General features: G+C 45.7%; 1 protein-coding gene across 1 annotated transcript in view; it reads left to right on the forward strand.

Moving 5' to 3' along the window:
- LOC311228603 (uncharacterized protein) overlaps positions 1-25776 on the forward strand; it is a 72119-nt gene that overhangs the window by 3823 nt on the left and 42520 nt on the right. The window contains exons 3-4 of the mRNA XM_084314520.1: positions 10959-11192; positions 20139-20309. Coding sequence (XP_084170646.1) covers positions 10959-11192; positions 20139-20309 — 405 coding nt within the window. The remainder of the gene's footprint in view (positions 1-10958; positions 11193-20138; positions 20310-25776) is intronic.

The raw sequence follows: 25776 nt of genomic DNA on the forward strand, positions 1-25776 counted from the left end.
AAAAACGCTAAAAAGTTACTAATGCAAGTGCGAATGAAATAGAGTAACATGTTTGACTTGAGTTGAACTTGAATTTGTGTACTCACATTTTTCTTTAGTGGTTGCCAGATTCCAGATTCCATTATTCCATCATAGAGGTATGAGCTGGAAAACACAGCAGTTTCATAGCCTGAAGTCTATGAATGTAGTTGTATATATACTATGTAGTAGAGGTCCAAATGTTATAAAGATCCGTTCAGAAATGAGTGTTTGAGAGAGGTTTTAGTAAACCGACAGCAAAAGAAAAAGAGATCCAAAATCCATTTCTGCCATCCACCTCCGTAATAATAATAATTAATTGCATTTATATAGCGCTTTTCTGTTTTTCTAGACACTCAAAGCGCTTGTAGGGTGGGAATTGCCTCCTTCACCACCACTGGTAGCACCCAACCTTGGGCTATGCAGGCTCAATGGCTACCATACACTGGCACCCGGCACACATCACGCTACACAATGGCTGAATGGCTCAGGAGACAGGGATTGATATCAGTCAATTAAGGGGAGGGGATGATTAGGTGGCCTTGATGTCAGAGACCTAATTGGGAATTTGAACCTCCGTGCATTCTGAAGTCTGAGTCACAACTCATGTTCGCTCATCAACTTTCACCTACTTCCTATATTTGCACCCCCCCCCCACGCGGTGTATCGTTGGAAGCGGAAACTCGTTGGCTACAACACTGACCAATCATTTTCGCCGTCAGCTGTGATTGGTCAGTTCTCGAGCTTATACTGTCCGATGTGGTCATTTGATGCCCGGACTGTGAAAAGACATATCGTCATGTAACTCGAGAACACACTGAAATAAAATATTTGCTCCTTACTTTTGTGTCGACTTGTTGCCAGATGCCTGTTTTTGGGTTCCAGCTCAGAGGTAGGAGTTGGAAAACGGTTCCATAGCCTGAAGTCTTATAGTCATACAGGTCCAAAGTTTATAAAAATCCCACAGAGAATGAGTGTTTTACAAAGGTTTTTGTAATGTGTGTACCGCAATAATTCAGCGTGATTATCCAAAATGGCCGTTAATTTCGATGCTCTAGTCTAGTCAAAACAATGGACTTCTTCGTATTTTTGTATCACCATCCCCCACTGTCAGCGCTCGTCTGGGATCGCTTTCGGAGCAGACGCTCCTTGGCTACAACGGTGGTCAATAATTTTCGCCATCAGCGGTGACTGGTCAGTTCAGGACCGCTCACAACCGGACATGGTCACTCGTCTGAACGGCTTGTCAAATGACGCTCACTGGATATTTCGTCTTGTAACTCGAGAATGGAATCACGCAACACATGGCATGGCTGTATAATATAGTGTGCTGAGAAACCAATTAAAAAGATATGTAAAAACAGAAGCATGTTTGTCAGCACCATTTTTCAGGGTAAATGTAGACACATTGTCTGGCCCTGCAGCCTTCATAACATTTTGTTTCCGGAGTAAGGCTCTATCTTGGTGCTCCTCAACTACAAAGGGGGGGGTTGGGGGTTACAGACCCCACTCAGCTACCCTAGGTTGATCACCTGACTGTACATCAAATCTGCAGTAAAATTCATTAAGCTTATCAGGGAGTAGGGGGTCCGCATCCTGAGCTGACTGTTTATTCTTGAACCCAGTAATCATATGTAGACCCTGCCAAACCCCTTTTGCGTCCCCAGCTTTCAATTTGTCCTCAAGACTATCTCTGTACTTAGCCTTAGCTGTTTTCACTGCTTGTTCAAATTCATATCTGGCAATCTTATAGAGATCTTCGTCTCCACTTTTAAAAGCATGATTCTTCTTAACCCAGAGACGTTTTAACCTCCTTATTAAACCACAGCCTTATTATTGCCATAGACAGTCACCATCTTTGATCTTTGATGGAATACACCTGTCTTCCGAGACATTTTATATTTTAACAAAAGATGGAGCATCTGGCATTGTGTCCTTAACTAATAACACACACACACACGCACGCACGCACGCACGCACGCACGCACGCACGCACGCACGCACGCACGCACGCACGCACACACACACACACACACACACGCACGCACACACACACACACACACACACACACACACACACACACACACACACACACAGTTTTCAGGATTAATGTTATTTGCACTCATAGTTTCCCAGGGGGGGCGTATAGCCTATTCATCCTGTTAACAATGGTGGCTCATTCCTATAAAAGGCTGATTCATAATCCAGAACGTAAATTGATTGCCCCACAACCAACAGGAAAAAAAGGCATGGAGACATGTTTCATCCTCTACAGCTGACTCAATACGAGGCAACAGGCAGGGCTGTTTGCTGCAGCCTGTGATGTGTCTGTAAATGTTTTTTACTGTTTGGAACCACTACAGTAAAATATCATACAGGTATTTTCTTATATATTCGTAAGTAATAAGTACGCTTACTTTTCTTACACAAATCAAACTCTTATACCCCACATTTATATCATCCAACATCCAGAGTGGGCCTAAAGTAGCCTACAAATATATACGTGGCAGAACTCCATATGGGCTTCGGCCTGATTTATGTACAAGCCGATTTTGTCACCGGAACTCCTAATATGGGCATAGACACACACTGGACATACTACACTACACCACCCACTACACCCCTCACTACACCACCTACTACACCACCTACTACACCACACTACACCACCTACTACATCACCTACTACACCACCCACTACACCACACTACACCACTTAATACACCACCTACTACACCACCTACTACACCACACTACACCACCTACTACACCACCCACTACACCACACTACACCACTTAATACAGCACCTACTACACCACCCACTACACCCCTCACTACACCACATACTACACCACCTACTACACCACACTACACCACCTACTACATCACCTACTACACCACACACTACACCACACTACACCACTTAATACACCACCTACTACACCACCCACTACACCACCTACTACACCACCTACTACACCACACACTACACCACCTACTACACCACACACTACACCACACACTACACCACATACTACACCACTACTACACCACCCACTACACCACCTACTACACCACCTACTACACCACCTACTACACCACATACTACACCACTACTACACCACCCACTACACCACCTACTACACCACCTACTACACCACCTACTACACCACACACTACACCACCTACTACACCACCTACTACACCACCTACTACACCACACACTACACCACCTACTACACCACCACACACTACACCACATACTACACCATCTACTACACCACCTACTACACCACCTACTACACCACCTACTACACCACACACTACACCACACACTACACCACATACTACACCACCTACTACACCACCTACTACACCACATACTACACCACTACTACACCACCCACTACACCACCTACTACACCACCTACTACACCACCTACTACACCACACACTACACCACCTACTACACCACACACTACACCACACACTACACCACACACTACACCACCTACTACACCACCACACACTACACCACATACTACACCATCTACTACACCACCTACTACACCACCTACTACACCACCTACTACACCACACACTACACCACACACTACACCACATACTACACCACCTACTACACCACTTAATACAGCACCTACTACACCACCACACACTACCCCACCTACTACACCACCTACTACACCACCACACACTACACCACCTACTACACCATCTACTACACCACCTGCTACACCACCCACTACACCACTTAATACAGCACCTACTACACCACCACACACTACACACTACACCACCCACACTGAGATTATAGTAAATTACTATTGTAAATGAGTGTAATTCATATATGTATTCCTGCTGCTACCATTTATGTTATTTCTATTGCTTTTTTTTGCTATTTTATTGATGTCTCTGCTACAAACAAGGCAGAGGAGTCAATACACAAATAATTGTATTTGTTTATTTATTTGTATTTATTTCACTTAAACTTGTGAGTCAATTGAGCCGGACCCTCATTTTCAATGACGCCGAGTTTACATGATCCTCAACATTTCTAAACATATACACACGATAAAAAGTTATACAACTGAAGGAAAATATAAATGCAGTAGTAGCAGCATTGTGCAATAGTAACAGAATCAAGCAAAATAATTACAGATCGACAGTGGACGGCCATTGATCAAAGACCTAAAAAGTCAGAGAGAGAAAAGGGAACTCACTCCGCTCTTAACACTTTCTATGCCACTCACGGCTTTTCTCGGATTTACGATAGTTACATTGAAAGCCACTCACGAGATTTCTCGGATTTCTTTTATTTTTTTTTGCTTTTTTAGCGATCTGAAATCATATTGCATCATGCGAGCCTACCCTAGCCTACCCAAGGGCCGCCGGCGATCAGATGTGAAAAAAGCGCCCCCTATCGTCTCCCAGATGACATCAGGGATTTTGGAATGGACTCAATGAAAATGGATGGGGGAAAAAAAATATTCCAGTCCACATTTTCCAGTCCACTGATGCAGCCGGGGTTACCAGAGTTCATTCTGGAGACTCTGAGCCGCGGCAAGCATGAGTTCTACTGTATACACGTTAGATCTATACACTTATCGATTTTTTCGAATGGTGATCAGGAATTGGAATATACCAGTTGGATACCATCTGATGTCAGGTAAGGAATCTATATTATCAGTGTTAGGATAATCAGACTCGTTTTGATGAAGATATACGCTTTTTTCTGATATGTGCTCCAGCGGTTTCACTGTAAAATCCATGAGGAAATGAAAACGGCTATTATCAGCGCGCGCCTCGAATGTGCGTGCAGGCACGTATACTATTGATCATCTAGCGTTTATTTGAAAACGATTCATAAATAGGCCGTCAAATATCAACGTTCTGGAATATTCCAGTAAAAGACGATTATCACAGAATGGGCTGTTTTTTACCTCAAAACGGGTGCTTTTCAAAATGCTCTCAAACGGAAATGAAGCGATAAAAAACCAATCTGCCTTGACAGCACTGACTGGAAAATGATTCTTTGATAAGCGACGGGCAGATTAGACACATAGCCATAATTTAAAACATAGATTAGGCGATATTAAGGTTAACATTGGCGCCGATGGTGGCATTCAAGCACTAAGTCGTGCGCCCCCTGGTGGCACTGAAAGTGTTAAAGAGCACCTACGGGAGGCTGCAATTCGAAACTGGCCACCGTAAATGTCCAAACCCCCCACCCCCTCCTAATAGACAGTCTCCTCCCCACCGCATGTATATATTCTCTCCCCGCCGTATATGTATATTTCTCTCCCGCCCACCCACCCCCTCCTAATGTACAGTCCCCTCCCCATCATATGTATATACTCTGTCAGGATCTATGAGTAACAGTACTGTATATTTGAATACCGTATATGTCACAAATGTATCAGTACTAAATACCTTTATTACATGGCGTTTTCACAATCGCCGAAATGCTTGCTTGTGATTGGTCAATAGCCCGCGTCAGAGGTCCGTTATCACACAATAATGACCGCTGTGGGACAATAATGACCGCTGTGCGCAGCTGTTCGCAATCAAGCCCACTACAACACTGTATCAGTGCTGCTCAGCATATGCACAGCTGCACTCTCAGTCATCAGTGCAATCAGACCACAGACCTGCCGACTGCCGATAATAATAATCACTTTATTTGGGCTGACAGAGCCACAGAACAACTGCGTTTGCATTTGATCTCGTCTTGTCGATGGTGTACAATGAATTAGGTATATTTGTTAGTAAGTTAGCCATGTAATAAGCGGGATAATGTATAGCTATACTCGATCATTGTCGCAAAATAATTGACCTTCACTGACGTTTAAAACACCTCGCCGAGGCGGCTCTGTATTTTAAACTCTGTGTCGGTCAATTATTTTGCGACAATGACCTCGTAGCTATACATTATCCCTTACATATGTCCCTATGCCATAAATGTCATGTATGTTGACTTGAGTATGTCTTAAATGTCAATATGAAATGAAAATGGGGAACCCTGATGTAAACAAGACAAACGTTTTTCTCTGGTCTGCATCCCCTTAACAATTGTGTGTATTGAGCCGTACTATATTGTACCCATTCTGCAATCTGTTAAATAAAGTTTTCATTCATTCATTCACGTGAGGAGGGAGGACATGGTGGCGCGCAGTTGCAGAGGTTCTTAGCCAAGGTCTCAAGAAAGGACTTAAGTTGATTATTCACTAAAGACTCCAAGACTTTCGCTAAGCAGGGTAACTTGGAGATAGGACAGTAATTATTTAAATCATCTCTAAAACCACCTTTATGTAACAGGATCACATGAGGAGATTTCCAGACACTAGGACATCTTGCTGTTGAGATATAAAGATAAAAAAGATGTGTCAATTGCTCTGTAATTAAAGGAGCAGCCAGTTTTGGAAAAGTATTGTCCAAATGATCCTCACCAGTAGAGGTCCTGGGATCTATGTATTGGAGAGTGTCTAATACTTCATCATGTGAAAAGAAGAATTGAGGGGTGTGATCCAGGGGACTCATACAATCAGTCTCTATATAAACATTAACATCAACAGGAAGAAGTCCCATATATTCTCTATCAAACAGGTTCCCAGCAATTGCAAAGTGTTTATTAAATGCCAGACTAATTGAATTCTGGCTAGAAATAACACAATTGTCAACACTAATATGAACAGGTATTGAATTAGAGGTTAAGGTTAACTGCCTTCCAAAACTGAGCCGGGTTTGTGTAGGAACTTGTAATTAAATCTGAATAGTAATCTGATTTTGACTTTCTCATAGCTGTGGTACATCTGTTTCTGAGCTGTTTGAAGGCAAGCCAGTGTTGTGGATCACCTGAGTGTCTCGCACACGACCAGGCGTGTCATTAAGTTTACAGCTCATGCAAGAACCAGGGTGCTATTCTATCTTGAATTCTGAGCCTCTTAACCATTTGGTTGCCGAAAACGTAGAACTACGTTTCTGTTGCCCGATCGTTGAGTGCCGGAAACATAGATCTACGTTTTTCTCACGGTATTTATTTTATTCGCTATTGCCATTCATAATTCAGCTGGGCACCTTGTGCATGCTGTTCTGCCCTCTAACCCCTTCGGCCATTATTGCACCCCGTTAGAAACGGGTTGGTTTCTTTTCTCTACGAGCTGCGGCGTGGGGGCGGGTCCTAAACACTCCGGCAAAACACACGCTTGTAGGGATGGTTTGGACTACTAAACCACATTGCATGCTTGCACGAGGAAGGATAATAATGATGATCTAGCGTTGATTTCAGGAAGATCCGATAATCAGGCGAAAAATGACAACGTGTTTATTGAATTACACAAAAACGCTGTTTTCGCGTCTGTTCCCTGGAATTACTCAGAAGCACCCAAACTATATTCATATTCAAAACGGTATAAAATGGAAATGTACGGATGAAAAAATAATCCGTTTTTTGCACGTTGACTGGAAGCAACTCACTGACACTCGACGGCGTTATTAGACCCATAGCTATAATATAAAATATAGGTTTAGCTCTACAAACTACAACTACGTTTACATGGGGTTAATGGACGGCAAGGCCAGGTCACTTCCCGGAAGGGGCGTGGCACTCAATGTGTTAAGCTATGCATAATATCATTCATGAAAGCTTGTTAATTTACTTATAGCTGGTGATCACAAGCAGACTTCCTTTCACTGACAACACGTTCTCCTTCACCCACACAAGTGTGTGTGTATGTGTGTGTGTGTGTGTGTGTGTGTGTGTGTGTGTGTGTGTGTGTGTGTGTGTGTGTGTGTGTGTGTGTGTGTGTGTGTGTGTGTGTGTGTGTGTGTGTGTGTGTGTGTGTGTGTGTGTATGTGTGTGTTTGGTTGTGGGTGCACATGTGTGTGTGTGTGGCGAGGGTGAGTAGAGTTGGCATTTTAAGCTAACCTTTGAGGCCTGCAGTTTTATGTCAGCACTAACAATACCACACACACACACACACACGCACGCACGCACGCACGCACGCACACACACACACACACACACACACACACACACACACACACACACACACACACACACACACACACACACACACACACACACACACACAGCCTCTCAGATGACAACCTCTAATACTTTAGTGCAATACTTTTGAACACATCAGCATTTTCAAAATCATGCAGCAAGTGTGAGTGATAAAGAGAGAGAGACCCTGCTGTGATCAAGAGAGAGAGAGACCCTGCTGTGATAAAGAGAGAGAGAGAGAGAAAGAGAGAGAGAGAGAGAGAGAGAGAGAGAGAGAGAGAGAGAGAGAGAGAGAGAGACCCCCTGCTGTCAGAGAGACTAGGGCCAGATGTCAGGGTCATACTTTCACTAACATACACCTGTCAATAATTCATCCTCACACACACACACACACGCACGCACGCACGCACGCACGCACGCACGCACGCACGCACGCACGCACGCACGCACGCACGCACGCACGCACGCACACACACACACACACACACACACACACACACACACACACACACACACACACACACACACACACACACACACACACACACACACACACACACACACACACACACACACACACACACACACACACACACACACACACACACACACACAGAGACAGGTTCACTGCCCTAACTTGTGCTCAGCCTCCTGCTGTGTTCTTTACAACAAGAGCTAGAACTAGACTTTATAGACCAGACTCAGCTGGAGACACTGGAAAACAACAACAGAATGTTTGAATCTCTTCAACTCAATTTGAGGTTAGAGGTGTGAGGTTTTAACCTCTTAACTCATTGAGCGCCACGCCCCTTCCAGGAAATTATGGCTAGATGGTCGCTGCTTTAATCAATGGGAGGACGGGGAGATTTGCGAACGCTTAAAATATATCTTAAATTATGGCTATGGGTCTAATACACCCGTCGCTTATCAATGAGTTGCTTGCAGTCAACATGTACAAAAGTTTTCTTTTTTTGAATCTGTACATTTCCGTTTGATACCGTTTTGAATACGAATATAGTAATTCCAGAGAAAGACGCGATAATAGCCCTTTAGTGGAATACACAAAACACGTTGTGATTTTTCGGCTGATTTATGAATCGTTTTCAAATAAACGCTAGATTATCGCTATTATATGTGTCCTCATGCACGATACAGAAGCGGGCTGAAAAATCGCTTATCCATGCATTGGTCGGCGCCAACGGCAGGCACACACACACACGCTCCGATGGTGGTGAAAGGAACATCTGATTAACCCAAGATTCGTAACATGAATTCCTTACCTCACATGTCTCACTGATGTCCTGCAAAAAGATGAATCCAATTCCTGATCGCCATTCCAAATATTGATTGCGTTTATTGATCCAACGTTATATATCCAAAACACATAATCCACGCTGCTCCCAGTCTCCCCAGTCAATGTGGTATAACGATACTGCATGCCCGAGAAGCAAAACCTGGACCGGACTTTTTTTTGATGCACATCCCCAGCAAATCCAATCCAATGATGTGCAATACCATCCGGGAGACGATAGGCGGCGGTATTTGCCCTTTTGCAAGCTCAGACCCATTCCCAACGATAACATCAGGTTGGATGGATGAAAATGAATGGATATTGCTAATAAAATAAATAACGATTAAAACCCGACTATACTCGTGATTGGCGCTCAAGCGTCGGCGAGTTAACCCGACTATACTCGTGACTGGCGTCCAATGAGTTAAGAGATGTATTTCACGTCACAAATAGATAGGGGTGTAACGGTACACAGAAGCCACGGTTCGGTACGTACCTCGGTATTGGGGTCACGGTTTGGTACGAGTTCGGTACAACAGAAAAAATATATTTATAATAATTATTATAAATATAATTTTTTTGTAATTTTTTTGTAATTTTTTAAATGTTTGAAATCTATATATTATATTTATGATAATTATTATTATTATTATTATTATTATTATTATTATTATTATTATTATTATTATTATTATTATTATTATTATTATTATTATTATTATTATTATTATTATTATTATTATTATTATTATTATTATTATTATTATTATTATTATTAAATAGAATAATTTTCTATAGGCTTGCCGTGGTAATTAGTGATACTGGTGTCATTCTGTGTTCAGGCATCCACTTGCCTACTGCCCCTTTAAATTTATCCTTGCTAAGTTTCAGTTTCACTTCCAGAGAGAATTTAACTTCACGACCAGACTGAATACTAGAGAACAGATGACATATTACAACAATGGCAGAGGATTATTTGGATTTAAACACAGTGGAGCTCAGATGATCTGTCCGGAAAAGTATGTGTCTGCTTTAGGGATGCTCGATATTGGCTTTTTTACCGATACCGATATACCGATATTGTCCAACTCTTAATTTCCGATACCAATATCAACCGATATCACATTTTAATGCCGATATCGGCCGATAATATCGGACATCATTTCTATAGAAATGTAAAAAAAAAAATTGAAAACCGATACCGATATTTTCCGATATCACATTTTAATGCCGATATCGGCCGATAATATCGGTAGGCCGATAATATCGGACATCCCTAGTCTTCTTTTTATTTGATTGTGCCTGTGAGTCCGGCGGGGGAGAATGTTGATGTGTTTGTTGGCACGTGTTTGTGTGTGTGTGTCTGCGAGTGCGTGTGTGTTTCTTTCCATTGGTTTCATTTGGTTAACGTTATTGGGCGCACAAGAAAACGAAAGAAAACTGTAATGACCCTGCAGCTGTTCCAATGTAAATGTAAATAAAGGAGAGAAGGAGAGTAGAAGAGAGGAGAAGAGAGGAGAGGAGGAAAAGGGAGAAGAGAAGAGAGGAGAGGAGGAAGACGATGATGGTGATGATTATCATAATGATGATGATGAAGGTGTGTTTGTCTCTATGTCTCCAGGAGAGGAGTGCCTGACCCTGGCTCTGAAGAGTCGTTGTCAGAACCAGCTGAAGCGGCGCCAGGCGGGGCCAGAGAGGTTTCTAGGCAACACGCACGGGCGCCGGGGAATCATGGCGATACGTAGTGCAGCAGGCCAGGTGGTGGAGCGAACCCCAGGTCTCTGTGAGATTCACTTCCTACCTCTGGTGCTGGGAACCAGGGGACACAACAGAACCCAGAAACTAAGATGTGTTGGTAAGTAAAGGGTTGGAGGGAGGGATAGATAGATACAGTAGATATCGCCCCCCCTCTCATGGATATGTGAAGGACCGGAGATATTATTGCCATGGAAGGAGTAGAAACAATTAGGTAGCTGATTAGTACTGATAGAACACACATGTGCATCATTAGTTCACCCACATATCACGTGCACACACCCCAGACACACACACACACTACAAATACACTAGGTTAGTCAGAGTTGAGTTGAGTGGAGGTGAGGTTGGAGTTGTGACATAGAGAGAGATTGAGATATTCTGAGGTTTGTGAGGTGAGAGGTAGTGAGAGGAGAGGTGAAGGCGAGAAGGTGTTCATTGTGTACTGGACCCTAGACTGGCTGAGAAACCCCCTTGTGTACTGACCCTGGACCGGACGACTACTCTGAGTATTCCCTTCTTTTTGTACGAGAGCCTGTTTTGTGTTTTGACCATCGGACTGTATTATGACCATTCTCTTTGCCTATCGAACTGAATTATGCCTATAATCAATAAATATTCGTATTGATTGATATTGCACTTGTGTGGACATTCAAATTAGTTTGTTTTTGAACCGTGGCGAGTCTGAACACCACCAGGCTGCCTGTAGCTGTTCCGCAACCGTTCCTACTTCCGGGGTAGGCCTGATTGGCCCCGACAGGCACGTGACCCGCCGCGGCCACGCCCCGCGGCAGCCCCAGGAGCAAGCGCGCTACTGCTGGAGTTCGCTTCGCCTTTCACATCGCTGCCGTTGGCGAAAGCAGACAAATGAATGACTAATTCGGTCAGAAATAACGTAGCACTGCTTATATGCTTATTATGTCTGCGGGGTACAGTAAACGTTTCTCCCGGTACATTCTGAAGAGCACACCGCTGTATGTTGGAGAACCAGCGGTCTTCCTCACTCGAGTGAGACTAAAGCCGTGCACAGCTCAGCCCTGTGAGACGCTTATGTCTGCGGGGTACAGTAAACGTTTCTCCCGGTACATTCTGAAGAGCACACCGCTGTATGTTGGAGAACCAGCGGTCTTCCTCACTCCAGTGAGACTAAAGCCGTGCACTGCACAGTCTCTAACAGTGTAACAGTAAGAAGCATTTTGGATAAAAGTATTCTGTACTTCTGTATGACAACAATGTATGCTAGGCCTGCCACGATAACACATTTTGCTGGGCGATTAATTGCCCCCGAAAATATCGCGATAAGCGATATTATTGCGACCGGTTAGAGAATTTTTTTTTTGGAGAAATTTATTTCCCAAAACTTTTATTTTGAAGCCCACCGCTCCGTCTTTTCCGGTGTTTAAGACTTTTATTTTGAAGCCCACCGACCGGACCGGAAGTATTGTTGTGATTATTTCAGGTACTTTTTGGGTACCAGAAAAGTCACGTGAAACACTGCAGACCACTGAATAGAGACGCGTCTCTAGGATTTCATAATCATTATGTTTGCAGCAGGCACAAGTGCAATAAACAAAGGATACAGTCACTGTGTATTCTGCCTCATTTATTGATTAAACAAAACCGACATCAACACAATTTGCCACCGAGCGGAGAGTTTAGTCTCGCAAAAAGATCGCTGACTTGTTAAGGCTTGTTGTTAGGTTAGGTGCTAATGTTGTGCTAGCGTTTTAGCATGGCTATCGTACATAGCGTGATCAATATAACTCGCTATTGATTGTTTGTATGAGTAACGTTAATGCTAGTAGAATAGACACAACGTGAGGTAATCACCATCCATTTTAAACCGGTTATTACCTAATGCTAACGTTAGCAAATAGACGCGACTGGTAACGTTACAGCTTGTTAGCCTAATGCTCGTTAACGTTAGCATAGACAGCCTAGCTAACGTTAACGCTTGTAGAATAGACACAATGAGAGGTAACGTTAGCGTTAGCAGAATAGACACAACGAGGGTCTCGTTAATGTTGTTATTGATTGATTGAAAACTGTGTTTACTCTGTTTGTATGAGTAACGTTAATGCTAGTAGAATAGACACAATGAGGGGTAACGTTAGCCCCACGGAGCTCCTGTGCTGTGCTCTGTAGTAAAGCCAGCAGCCCGCCTCCCAACACGGACAGTGACTGACAAGGGGCACTGGGTCCGCCTCATTAAAACAAACGCGCAAATAGCAATTAATCGCGCCGTCAAAATCATTGCATTCATTTTAATTATCGCGGCAATTAATCGATTTATTGCTTATCGCGGCAGGCCTAATGTATGCCTTTCAAATGTTAAATGATTAAATGATACACAGCGAAATCTACGCTCTCGCCTCCCTGCTTTCGCCAACGGCAGCGATGTGAAAGGCGAAGCGAACTCCAGCAGTAGCGCGCTTGCTCCTGGGGCTGCCGCGGGGCGTGGCCGCGGCGGGTCACGTGCCTGTCGGGGCCAATCAGGCCTACCCCGGAAGTAGGAACGGTTGCGGAACAGCTACAGGCCACCAGGCTTGTCACATTTGGTGGAGGGTGCGCGTAGCGTTCTTTGGTTCAAAAACAAACATTCTTCAAACAAAAACACACAAGCAATGGCGAATCCAGTCGATGTTAAGGCATTGTTCATGGAGTGGACTCAATACAGCTCAACAACGGATGGAGCGGAAACGTCATAAGGAAGATTCGTCACGCCATGACGAGACTCTGAGGGAGACTCGGGAAACGGCGGAGAAATGGAGACAGGAAGCGCTCGTTTCCTTCCACCGCGCAGAGGCAGATGAACAACATTCTTATAGTGGTACATTTTACCGTTGTCTGAGGGGGTTGTGTGTATTCTGTTACATTGGAAACATGGCATCGAGTCCACAACTTGGTTGGAGTGTTAGCCTACAGAAGTGCTCGTATATGTAGCTTGTACCGTGGTCTTGACCCTCTCTTAAACACATGTGTTTTTTCTTAAAACATGAAACACAGGTGTCGTGTTCGCACATGAGCCTACAGCCTTGTATATAAAACCCGTTCGCAGACGAGTTATCGTCTGTGGCTGGCATGCATTGGTTTAGCTTATCCTTGTGGATATACGCTTTTCATATAGCATGCTGGCTACGTGGGTATCATCGCTGCTGGTTGTTTTTCATCATATCCGGGGTGTGGGGGGTCATGAGGGGGTGAACTGATAAACCCCTCCTCCCCTCTTTTCTGATTGGTCAGGGGGTTGGGCCTTCTGTCCTTTGGGCTTCCTGTCGCACTGTTTGGTCAGCGTGTCACAGGGTAGGGAGAGGGGTGGGGGGGGTAGGGAGTTCCCTGGTTCCACGCCTTTTTTGGCCAGGTGGGTCACGGAATTCCCCCCGCCATAGAGTACGTCACTGGGCGCGTTTCTATTGGTTGTGAGACTTCCGTGAGTTCTTTTCAGGCTCCATGTTGTGGACCTCTGTTGTTGTCAAGATGGGTTTTGCGGTGCATGTGAACTTAAACAAAAGTTTTCTGCTCTGCGCTCTGTTGCATATGTCTTGAGCTTTTGGTCACGTAGCTCAATGTTACATATATCTTTTCAAATTGTTACTCATGTGGGAAGTCTCTCTGGGGGTTCCCTGTCTCCTCTCTTTTATACAGAGCGGGTTTGACAGGGGTGTTTTTCCCTCAGGCGCGTCATATGGGACCCATATCCGTGTCTTTTGGCCGGCTTCCTGCCGCTCTCCCAGGCGGCTTGGAGGGAACGTTATCTGGGTTCTTGTTAGAATTACCATTGATATGTTTGGGTCTCGACGTGTACATAGTGCTGGCCCTGGGTGCTTCTGTGTGGAATCACACGTGGGCTTGCGCACCTTGGTTGCTCATTCATTGTAACAGCGTTTTCATGGGGCAACTGGGATGGAGTTTGTCTCTTCCGAGCGCCTGTGTACTGGGTTAGTCTTGATGAATTCTCATTCATCTCTGGGGGGAGATAACGGAATAGATCAGAGCATTGGCGGAGGGGTCTCACGCTTTTGGGGTGGGCCACCGGGCGCGGTGCTTTTATGTTCTGACCGCCTTGGTGGCGCCCTGTGTGATGTTTTAGATCGACACGCGTACCTACCCCCCTCTTAGGACTGGGGATGGTGGCGTGATTAGGACACGGGACTGGTTCTGGTCGCGCCGGACCAGGTCAGTTAACCCGTTGTCCGCCGGGGCGCAGATCTGCTGTTCTGGTACCCTGTAGGACTTGTGCTTTTTCGGGGGGAAAATGCCGGGTAGGCCCGGCCGTTGCAGGGGTTGATGTTATGGAGGTGTTCGTGGTTATATCACTGCGTGTTATCCTTCGCTATTGCTTGGTCCGTTTTGTGTTGTACCTTGCGCTGTGCTAAAGGAGCCTGGTCCTTCTCCATTATTTTTTTCGCCCCTCTCTTCTCCTGCTTGGCGGGGCTGGGAGGGGGCTGTCGAGGTGGGTTTCGTGCCCCTCTGGCATCCCTGTATACGTCCCGGCCCGCCGGGCCCAGGTCCGGACTCGTTCTCGTCGACCTGTTGGCCTGGGTTAACCCCTTCTTGAGAACTGAGACACTCGTACTGCTGTATAGCCGGTGTATACCCGCAGTTGTGTTTTGGAGTTTTTTCTTGGGGGGGTTATAGGAACAACCGCTTCCTGTTAGGTGGTGGTTGGTTTCCAGGTGTGTTGGTAGCGGAGTCGACTCTCGGGTTAGGCCGGGCTTGACCCCGTCTGCCTGCGAGTGTGCCCCCGCACCTTTCATGACATCTGCCAATCTTGCCAGCCTTCTCTGCCTCGGCCCCTCTAGGGTTTTTTTGTGGAGGCTGCAACATGGTGCACAGCATACCGTACGCCCCTTCCGCCGGGGTGCTGTTTTCAGCAGACCCCTTAGGCGCCTGTCTAGTCCGCAGTGCTCCAGGCACAGGTCGAGTTTTTTTGACCTGTTGCCTGGATTGAGGGATCGACCTCTGTGGGGGTTGTCTCCCCGGCGCGCTGCCTGGTTCCCCTGGGGGGTCTAGCATCTTGAGGGCTTCAGGGCGGCGTGCTGTAGGGGGGAAGGGCCTGCTCTTGGATGGGCCCTGTCCGATACGCTGGCGATGTGGGGGGTGGTGTCACTAGTGACCTACTGGTGGGGTCTCGATGCTGCGGCGTCGTTGGCCTCACCAGGCCCCCTTTTCCGGAGGGTCCTGTCCCTTCCTGGGGCTGGGTCCTCCTTCGCGCTCCGCTGCTACGGCCTTGCCACGGGGTTGGGTTCTTGACCTTGACCCCGTGATATTAGGGGTTGTAATGTTTTTTTTTTCTTCCCGTTTGTTCCCTAGTGGCATGTGGGTTGCGCACGTGTGTAGTCGTGGGTTCTTCTGTGGGAAGGTAAGTCCCACGGTCTGCTCACCCTGTGCGTTGAGTTGCTAAACCCTCTTAGCACGGACGGATCCGATTCCCTCCCGTCCTCCACTAGGGGGGTCCGGGGGCTCGCGTCCTCCCCGGTTCTGATGGTTGTGGGGTGCCTCAGCGGGTACATTTGTCGAGCTTCCGCTCTGCTCAGCTCCTGTGTTCCACTTGAGCGCAGAACGTAAGCTAATACGAAATATAACATACGGTTATCCTATAACCATAGTTATATGAGTATAGCGAGCGCTCTGAGTTGGACTCACTGAGGACCCCGTGGTCTTCGCCTTTGGTGGTGAAAGACTTGGGAAGGAGCTGTTAGTATGGCCACACCCCTGCTTATGTAGAGGAGTGGATGGGGGTGTGGCCAGGCGGATGGGTGTGTACATGTGGACACATTTATTCAGTATTTAGACTGCTATGGGATGTGTTCCACTTGAGCGCAGAGCGCTCGCTATACTCATATAACTATGGTTATAGGATAACCATATGTTTCGAACCTGTAATAAAAAGCAATAGACAGAGTAAAATAGTGCAGTACAATAAAATAGTAGAATAGAATAGACAGTAAAGTTATGAATAATACAATAAAGTAATAAGATAATAAAACAGAGGGAATTCAAATTATATAATAATAATAATAATAATAATAATAATAATAATAATAATAATAATAATAATAATAATAATAATAATAATAATAATAATAATAATAATAATAATAATAATAATAATAATAATAATAATAATAATTAATAATAATAATAATAATAATAATAATAATAATAATAATAATAATAATAATAATAATAATAATAATAATAATAATAATCAAGACTTGGTTTGTAAAGCCTTCCACATTTCCTGCTCACAGTCCCAAAACGTCCCGCCTATCTGTGGGAAAACAGTAATTGACTAGTACGGATATCCAGCCTCGGAGATATAAAATAAAAGAGAATAAAAACATAAAAATGTAATGGAATAAAAACATGGGGAATAAAACATTGAAAAATAGTGCAATGGCAATCACAGAGAAATAGTGCAGTATAAGGGGCTGTGTCGGCACCTTTTTTTAGTTGCCAGCTCCTTTCTGTCATTCATTTCTATGCTAAAGACGCGCAAGGCGCGCTCCTTTTCCCAGCGCCGCGCCTCGCGTTTTAGCGCTCTCTGCGGCTAGCGTTTTTGGGCGGACCTCTCCCAGCGCCTTGAAAAAAACATTCCCTGTGGACACAGCGCCTAATAGTGTAAAGTCAGTCAAATGCTTTGGTAAAGCTGCATTTAAAAAATCAAACGTATTGGCTTCCCTAATATTGTTGGGTAACTGTTCCACAGTTCTATGTCGTATAAGCTCTCGCTCAGCGTCTACTGCACATATCTCACTTTGTGCATATGCACTGAATAAAAACTCACAAAATGTACCTTTACATACCAACATCCGTCTGGCCACACCCTCCAAGGAGCTGGTGCACCAGCGTCGTCTCCTGTGAGATGCCCTGGTTCCGGCTCTGGTTCCTTTGCCGCCGGAGAGTCGTCTGCCGTTGGGCGGCCGGCTCCTCTCGTGGCGGAGGATTTGAGACGCAAGCTTTTTTCGTCTGCTCGCTCTCGTCGTAGGATGGCAGCTTGCAGACGCGAACGGCCTGGTTTCGGGGAGTTGCTGGAGCCGGATAATGATGCGTCTGTTTCTCCGTGGCCGATGGAAACAGAGGATTACATGGTAGAGGCAGATGGGTTGTTGTTCGACGCCCCGGTGGAGTCATGTCCGCCTCCCGTTCAAGTTGAACTGGCAGGGGGTGATATGTCTCCTTGGGGTCCCTCGTATTCTGGTGTTGGGTTAGAACCTCCGACTCAGCGACGAGATGCCCTACTATCAGCCACATCGGAATGTGGCTCTGCAATGGTCAGTAGTCTGTCGAATGTGAGGGACGCGGGCTCGGTGGGGGAAAGTATGCAGGGGGAACGGCATGCTTTGTTCCCCGAGCTCATGGCGGCGGCGGCCGTCGCAAACGGCGTGCCGCTGCCGCAGCCACTGCCTGCTCCTGTCCCTGATGTTGACCCATTTTTCCCCTCAATGGAGGCCTACGTCCGTCAGGGACAGGTGGTCTCCCACAGGAGGCCTCACTCCCGCCTACGTGCGAGTCACGAGGGTGGTGGGTCTGGTAGAGGGTATGAAGGAGGGGGTGCCTCGGCTTGATAGGCCGATGGCGGCTCTCCTTTGTCCTGAGGTGGTGTGGGTGCCTTTGCGGAAGCCGGTTCCCCACGGGAAATTGGCGAGGCGGTTGGCCAACTGGAGCGACCTGTCGTTCATCGCCGCGACTCAATCCCTAGCTGCCACGTCTAACATCGCGCAGCTAGCGAGGTTTATGTCCGGGATAATGACGGGCGGTACGGAGCTGACCGAGTTACAACATGATCAGCTCGCCCAGGCGGCCGGAGCCATCCTGCATCTAGTCCAGCTGCAGGCCGTCGACCAGTCGTTCATCGCCGCGACTCAATCCCTAGCTGCCACGTCTAACATCGCGCAGCTAGCGAGGTTTATGTCCGGGATAATGACGGGCGGTACGGAGCTGACCGAGTTACAACATGATCAGCTCGCCCAGGCGGCCGGAGCCATCCTGCATCTAGTCCAGCTGCAGGCCGTCGCCGCTGGGAAAGTACGCGCCCTGGCCACTCTAGCTCAGCGCCACCTTTGGCTGGAGCAGGCGCGTGTGCCAGAGAAGAAGAGGTTTCTACTACTGACGGCACCCCTCTCCGATGCTGGGCTCTTCGGGTCGGCGTTGCAGCTCATGACTACAACCTGCAGGGAAATGCAGGAGAAGCGGTCCGTGCTCCAGCCTCATTTCCCCCAGCCCGATGTCGCCGGTGGAGTCAGGCGGAAGGCTCGTCGTCGGGGATCCGCGGCCGAAGCCGCCGCCGCTACCACCGCCACTGCTGGCCCTTCGGCGAAGAAGGCCAGGAGGAGAGAGGGCGCCTCGACCACTGCAGCCGGCCCATATGATTTTGTCCAAATAAAAAGTCCCTCCTAGGAGGGACTGTATTTTGTTACAAACTGTGTGTTTATTCACTACATATGATGGGGATACGATGTGTGAACCTTCGCTAGTGTGGGTTTGATAGGAGGGCTAGACTTTTAGTCTTTGTTGGTCGCTACATTACATGTGTGCTTAGCAAGGCCTGTGGCTGACACTCGTCGAAAGGGTTTTTTCTTCCTCGACCTGAAGACTTATGTTCTTCATATAAAGGTAGAGGTTAGTTGAGGGTTCTGTTGCTTAAACGGTGATATTGAGCCACAACACTGTTGTGTTGGTCTGCAGTAGTTCTTCTTTTCACCTGACAGTGAGGAGCGTAACGCGTGGGAGGCTCACACTACTTCCCCCAGTTCCCTCCCTCCCTCGCTGAGCAGGCGCCCCGACCAACCTGTAGGAGTCGCTGTTTACAACGACCAGGATACACACCCCGCCGGCTTCCCACCCGCTAACACTGCCAATTCGTTAGTATGGACGACCGACCCAGCCGGAGGTACCGCTGACAGCTGGATTCGATACCAGTGTCTCTGCGGTGGTAGGCAGGCGCTTAGTCCGCTGCGCTACCCAGCCGCCAGACCACCCAGAGTTTTTAATAAATACTTTAATATACTGTTGATGTACTGCTGTATGTGTCTGTTTTCAGCCCACCCAGAGTTTGCACGCTGCCCTCAGCCCCTCCACCAGTCCTCTCCCAGTGTTCCAGTGTCCAGCTGTGAGCTGAAGAGGAACACCAGACGCTGTCACCAGCAGCCGCTGGCTACACACCTGTCCTGCCGACTCTACCAGACCTGCGACCACGCCGTGCTTCTGTCCGGTGTGTGTGTGTGTCTATATGTTTATGTGTGTGTGTGTGTGTGTGTGTGTGTGTGTGTGTGTGGTGTGTGTGTGTGTGTGTGTGTGTGTGTGTGTGTGTGTGTGTGTGTGTGTGTGTGTGTGTGTGTGTGTGTGTGTGTGTGTGTGTGTGTGTTTGTGTGTGTGTGTGTGTGTGTGTGTGTGTGCGTGTGTGTGTGCATGTGTGTGTGTATGTGTATGTGTGTATATGTGTGTATGTGTGTGTATATGTGTGTGCATGTGTGTATATGTGTGTGTGTATACGTGTTTGTGTATGTGTGTGTGCGTGTGTATATCTGTGTATGTGTGTGTGTGTTTGTATGTGTATACTGTATGTGTGTGTGTTTATGTGTGTGTGTGTGTGTGCGTATGTGTGTGTGTGTGTGTACTTTTCTTCTCATCGTGCCACATACAGACTTGCACAGGTCTTATGTGTGTGCATGTGTTTATGTTTATGTTTACATCTATGTTTATGTTTATGTTTTATTAGGATCCCCATTAACTCAATCCCCGCGTTTATATACGTGTTTGGCCGACAACCGTTGAACGGCAACCACGTATATACGTTATTTGATCGTTTTTCCTTTTTTCCGATATTTTTATTCATTATTCATCCAGGGACCTTGGTGTTACCATAGGGAATGAATCTGAGTTGCCAAAGTGCAATACCAGCCGCATCCAGCTAGACGGCGGTATCGAGCACTCTTTGTAACCTTGTATCTTGGCCTGTGTAATGGACAAATGTCTCCGGTCTCACTTTTCCTTTGTCGGCCGAGTGGAGCGGTTCTCCTGGTTCCATTGAAGCACATCAAATATCCCTGATCCATATGTTGTGGTGGGTTATGCGGTGGACCAAATGGACATCGGATGTACCAGATGGCGATCAAACAATTGGAATATTATTTTTGGAATACTCCGGATCACAGGTAAGGACTATCTGACGTAAATTTTAGCTTGATCCTGCAATGCTTTTATACCGATCGGGCTGATAAGCGTTTTAGTGTTCAATACGAATGCCGTTACTGACAATCAAATAATCAGAAACGACCCCCCCCCCCCCCCCCCTTTCATGCATTCATGATGAAACATAATACCTATGACATAGATGTGATTTGGGAATAGTAGTGTGTACAGGCAAGAAACGGCAACGTCTATAGTAGAATTGACGTATAAGGCTATAACTCAGCATTTAGTCCATGGGCCAGAGGCCAAAATGTCACTTGTCGGTGCCACTCACGGTGAATAAACTTACATATCATTTTTTTAAAGATCTATGTCTGTAGATGATATTTTTGCATGATAGCCCTTCCAGAGTGGTAGCTTAATCTTAATTATCAAGTCATGAAGTATACCTACCCCCTCAGGAAATTGCATTTCAGATGCTGGCGCATATCCTGTTTAGACTCACGTAGAGGACATCTGTCAATGTTTCACAATATTGTGTTTGGTATCATTTTAAAGGGGACTATGTAATCTTTCATTCAAGCTAAGATGTGAATCTTTCTGACCAATATAGAGGTCACTGGAGCTCTTTGAACAGTCAACAACACACATTTTACACGATTTTCGCCTAAATGATATACTATCTTTTAGCCTTGTGTCATCTAGGAGCAATAGGGACACAAAATACAAAATCTACAACACTCTCAGGACCATAAGGATTCAGGAAATGTATAATATGCCTATACTATTTCTTATCAGGGGTGATTGTGAGCCTTAAATAAGAGCGGTATTAGGCTCCTATTAAAACTATACAGAACAGCCACTAGGATAATGTCACAAAGTGGCATGCATTAAAGCGTTCCGTCTCCAGACGGATTTCAGTCTTTTTTAATTTTTTTTCCGTCAATTTGATTTGGAGTCTGACGGAATTGGCTACCTGGTATAATATGATTTGTAGATGCGTAGGGCATTTTGACCATTCTAACCAATCAAACGTGAGCTTGATGCACACACGCTGCTCACAGTGCCCTCCCCCTCACAGACCTGTCTTGTCACAGACCCGTATCATTTGCACCGAAGATAGCAAGCGTGCAGGTCCTCTTTTAACACCACTGAAGCATTAAACAATGGCCCAGTAAACTATTCACTTTAGTTTACTACACGAGGCGTTTTCTAACGTTATCTAGCTGGCTAGCTGATAGCTCATAACATAATTGAAATTCGTTTTTGAAGCTGTGGCTAACGTTAGCTAGCTACCGATCTTCGGGTGGCTAACGTTACTGTAACTGTAGCTTGCTAATACGGGCTGTCCTGGCTGGCTAACTTTTACTTTGCAATGGAGTGGAGCTAACTAACTGTACAAATCGATGTGATTGGCTGAGACTGTATTTTGTACGGTTGGCTGCCTGGCTGTTGTGGATTTGGGTAGCCAGCTAGCAGCTAACATCAACTTAACGTCAACACTCTGTTGACACTCTGAGCGAGTTTGCCGACAGCAATGTAACAAACAATATGGTCCGTGCGGAACCATTATCCCCAACACATAGTTATTAGCTAACGTCAGCATAATAACGTTAATGGAAGGAGTAAGCTGGCCACTAAAAAGAAAACACAGTGTTCTCAGACGAAAAGGATGAGCGGCACCACCCAACAAAAGAAAGTGTCGAGAGGAATGGAAGTTTGAAGATAGCAGTATTTCAAGAGACTGGCCAGGCTACAGTATGATGCAGGGACTGTAGACGGTGGTGAGTTGTTAACTTGTTCCGTGTTCCGCAACTATGTCAAAAAGAAAAACAGAAACAACACATTTGTCATTGTCGTGTTACTTCACAGTACAAATATCAACATCACACAGGTGTATCTATAGACGGTCTCCTCCCCACTGTATATTCTCTCCATGTATGTATCTTTTTTCTCCCACCCACCCTAATGTACAGTCTCCTCCCCATCATAATGTATATAATCTGTTAGGATCTATGGGTAACAGTACTCTATATTTGCATATCGTATATGTCACAAATGTAACATTACTATATACCTGCAATCTTATATTAACCTATATATCCTATATAACCTATATATCTGCAATCATTACTATATACCTGCAATCCTAAACCTATATATCCTATATAACCTATATATCTGCAATCTGTTAAATATTGATTGATTGTTATAACAGATTGCAGAATGGGTACAATACAGTACAGCTCAATACAATTGTTAAGGGGGTGCAGACCAGAGAAAGACTTTCCTCTTGTTTACATCAGGGTCCCCCATTTTCAATTCATCATAACATATATGACATACATGACATACAGATAGATAATACTGCTACATCTATACATTTATGATTATGACATACCAGATTTACAAATACAGTATTGTTTGTGAAATACAATAGAGTCTAAAAAAGAGAGTATATACATTTGATGAAGAAACTGTACATTGGAGGAGGTTGGGTAGGTTGGGTGGAGGGGGGGGGGACTGTACATTGGAGGTGGTTGGGGGGAGGGTTGGGTAGGCGGGGTGGGGGGGTAACTGTACATTGGATTATCGACTAAACCGAAACAAGTAGGCTCCCTTAAAACGCCAACGCTATTAAAAAGAAATACAGTGGAGGTTAAAATAAGAATATGACTTGGCCTGAAAAAAAGTTCAGTCAGGAGATTTTTTTTTGCTTTAATCCCTGCAAAGTGGTCTGTCTTTATCATACATATACAGGAGCAACAGGGGCACAAAATACAAAATCTACAACACTCTCAGGACCATAAGGATTCAGGAAATGTATAATATGCCTATACTATTTCATTGTTACGGGTCATTGTGAGCCTTAACCTGTCCATGAATGAACTTGCCAAAGAAAACCAGTCTCTTAAAAGGGAGCTTCAGACCTTGAAAAGTGCTAGTGCCCAAGATGTCATAGCCAACACAGCCATCAAGCTGAGAGAGGACATCAATAATCAAGATGTTCCTCAAGCCTGGCCACCTGACATCAAACCAGAAGCAGAATGTCCTGTCATTCCAGAATCCCTTAGAGTCTTCCTGTGCTATCTACTCTCTGGCACTAATGATCCTGATCATGCATCCCAGAGAGTTTTGCGGCTCATACAGTCATTCGGCCATGACATGGTATATGCAGTGACAAGTGGAAGGATCAAACCGTCCAAGCACATCGTTTTGCCATTCAGTGTCAAGTCATTGACAGGGAATGTAGAGCTGATAAACATCCTCAACCGACTTGGTCACAGCGTGTCCTACTCACAGATGGAGGAAATCGACACTGCCTTGTGTCTGCAGAAACTCTCAGCATCAGGAAGTGACATTGCCTTACCAAGTAACATCCATCCTGGTGTATTCACAACTTTAGCCTGGGACAATATTGATCGTCTTGAAGAAACCATCAGTGGAGAGGGAACATCTCACAGAGTCAATGGGATTGCTGTGCAAGCAAAGACGGTCAACCCCTGTCCAACCCATGCCCACTGTTGCCAAAACAAAGCAGAGAAGCATTGACTCATCCCAGCCAATGTTACCAACTTACAACGCTGGACAACGGGCTGGGCCACCACAAAGCAAAAGTGCAGATGCTGATACTGCTGCCAATACTCTATAGAGAGAAGAACCTTGTTTGGGTCCTAGCAAGAATGTCACAGCAAGATGACCAGTCAGTCAGCAACTGGACCGGCTTCAACATCCTGACTCATGGTGATATGACAGTCATCCCTCACAGTGTAGGCTATCTGCCTACCATCAATGCTCCAGTGACACAAATGTCTACTGTCAACGAGGTGCTTAACCAGTCACTAAGCATCATGCAGTGCTTAGACCTGACAAAGATTGTCTGTGTCTTTGACCAAGCCCTGTATGCAAAGGCTGTTGAGATCACATGGAAACATGCTGGCAAGTTCCAGAATATCATCATCAGACTTGGGGTATTTCACACCATCTACACACTGCTGGCAATCATAGGAAAGCGTTTCCAAGATGCTGGACTCCAAGACCTGTGCATTCAGTCTGGCATGATCGCAGAAGGCTCCATTGCTGGGGTCATGGGTGGCCGCAAGTACAACAGGGCAGTGCGACTACACAAGCTCTTGTATGAGGCTCTCATGCGACTGACATGGAAGGGTTTCCTCTCTTGGTTGGAAACAACTGAATGAGATGGTTTATTTGGATGAAACACTGAAGGTAATTGACAGCCTTGGGGAAAATGTCTCACAAGCCACTTTGAAGGAAGCCCTCGAGAACAGCTCTTGTGCACGCATCATAGAACTGTTTGAAGTCTACCGCAAGTTCCTCAGAGGTGGGAACAGCAGCCTCTCCAGCTTCTGGGTGTCCTATTTGGACAGGGTCGAAATCTTGCTGGGGCTCATCCGAGCATCCCGAGAGGGAGACTGGATGCTACACTTGGCAAGCATTCGAGCAATGATCCCATGGTGCTTTGCCTATGACAGGATGAACTATGCACGCTACCTCCCCTACTACTACGCCCAGATGTCTCAGCTGTA

The sequence above is a fragment of the Notolepis coatsorum genome (genome assembly GCF_963971535.1).
Source record: "Notolepis coatsorum genome assembly, chromosome: 5".
NCBI lineage: Eukaryota > Metazoa > Chordata > Actinopteri > Aulopiformes > Paralepididae > Notolepis > Notolepis coatsorum.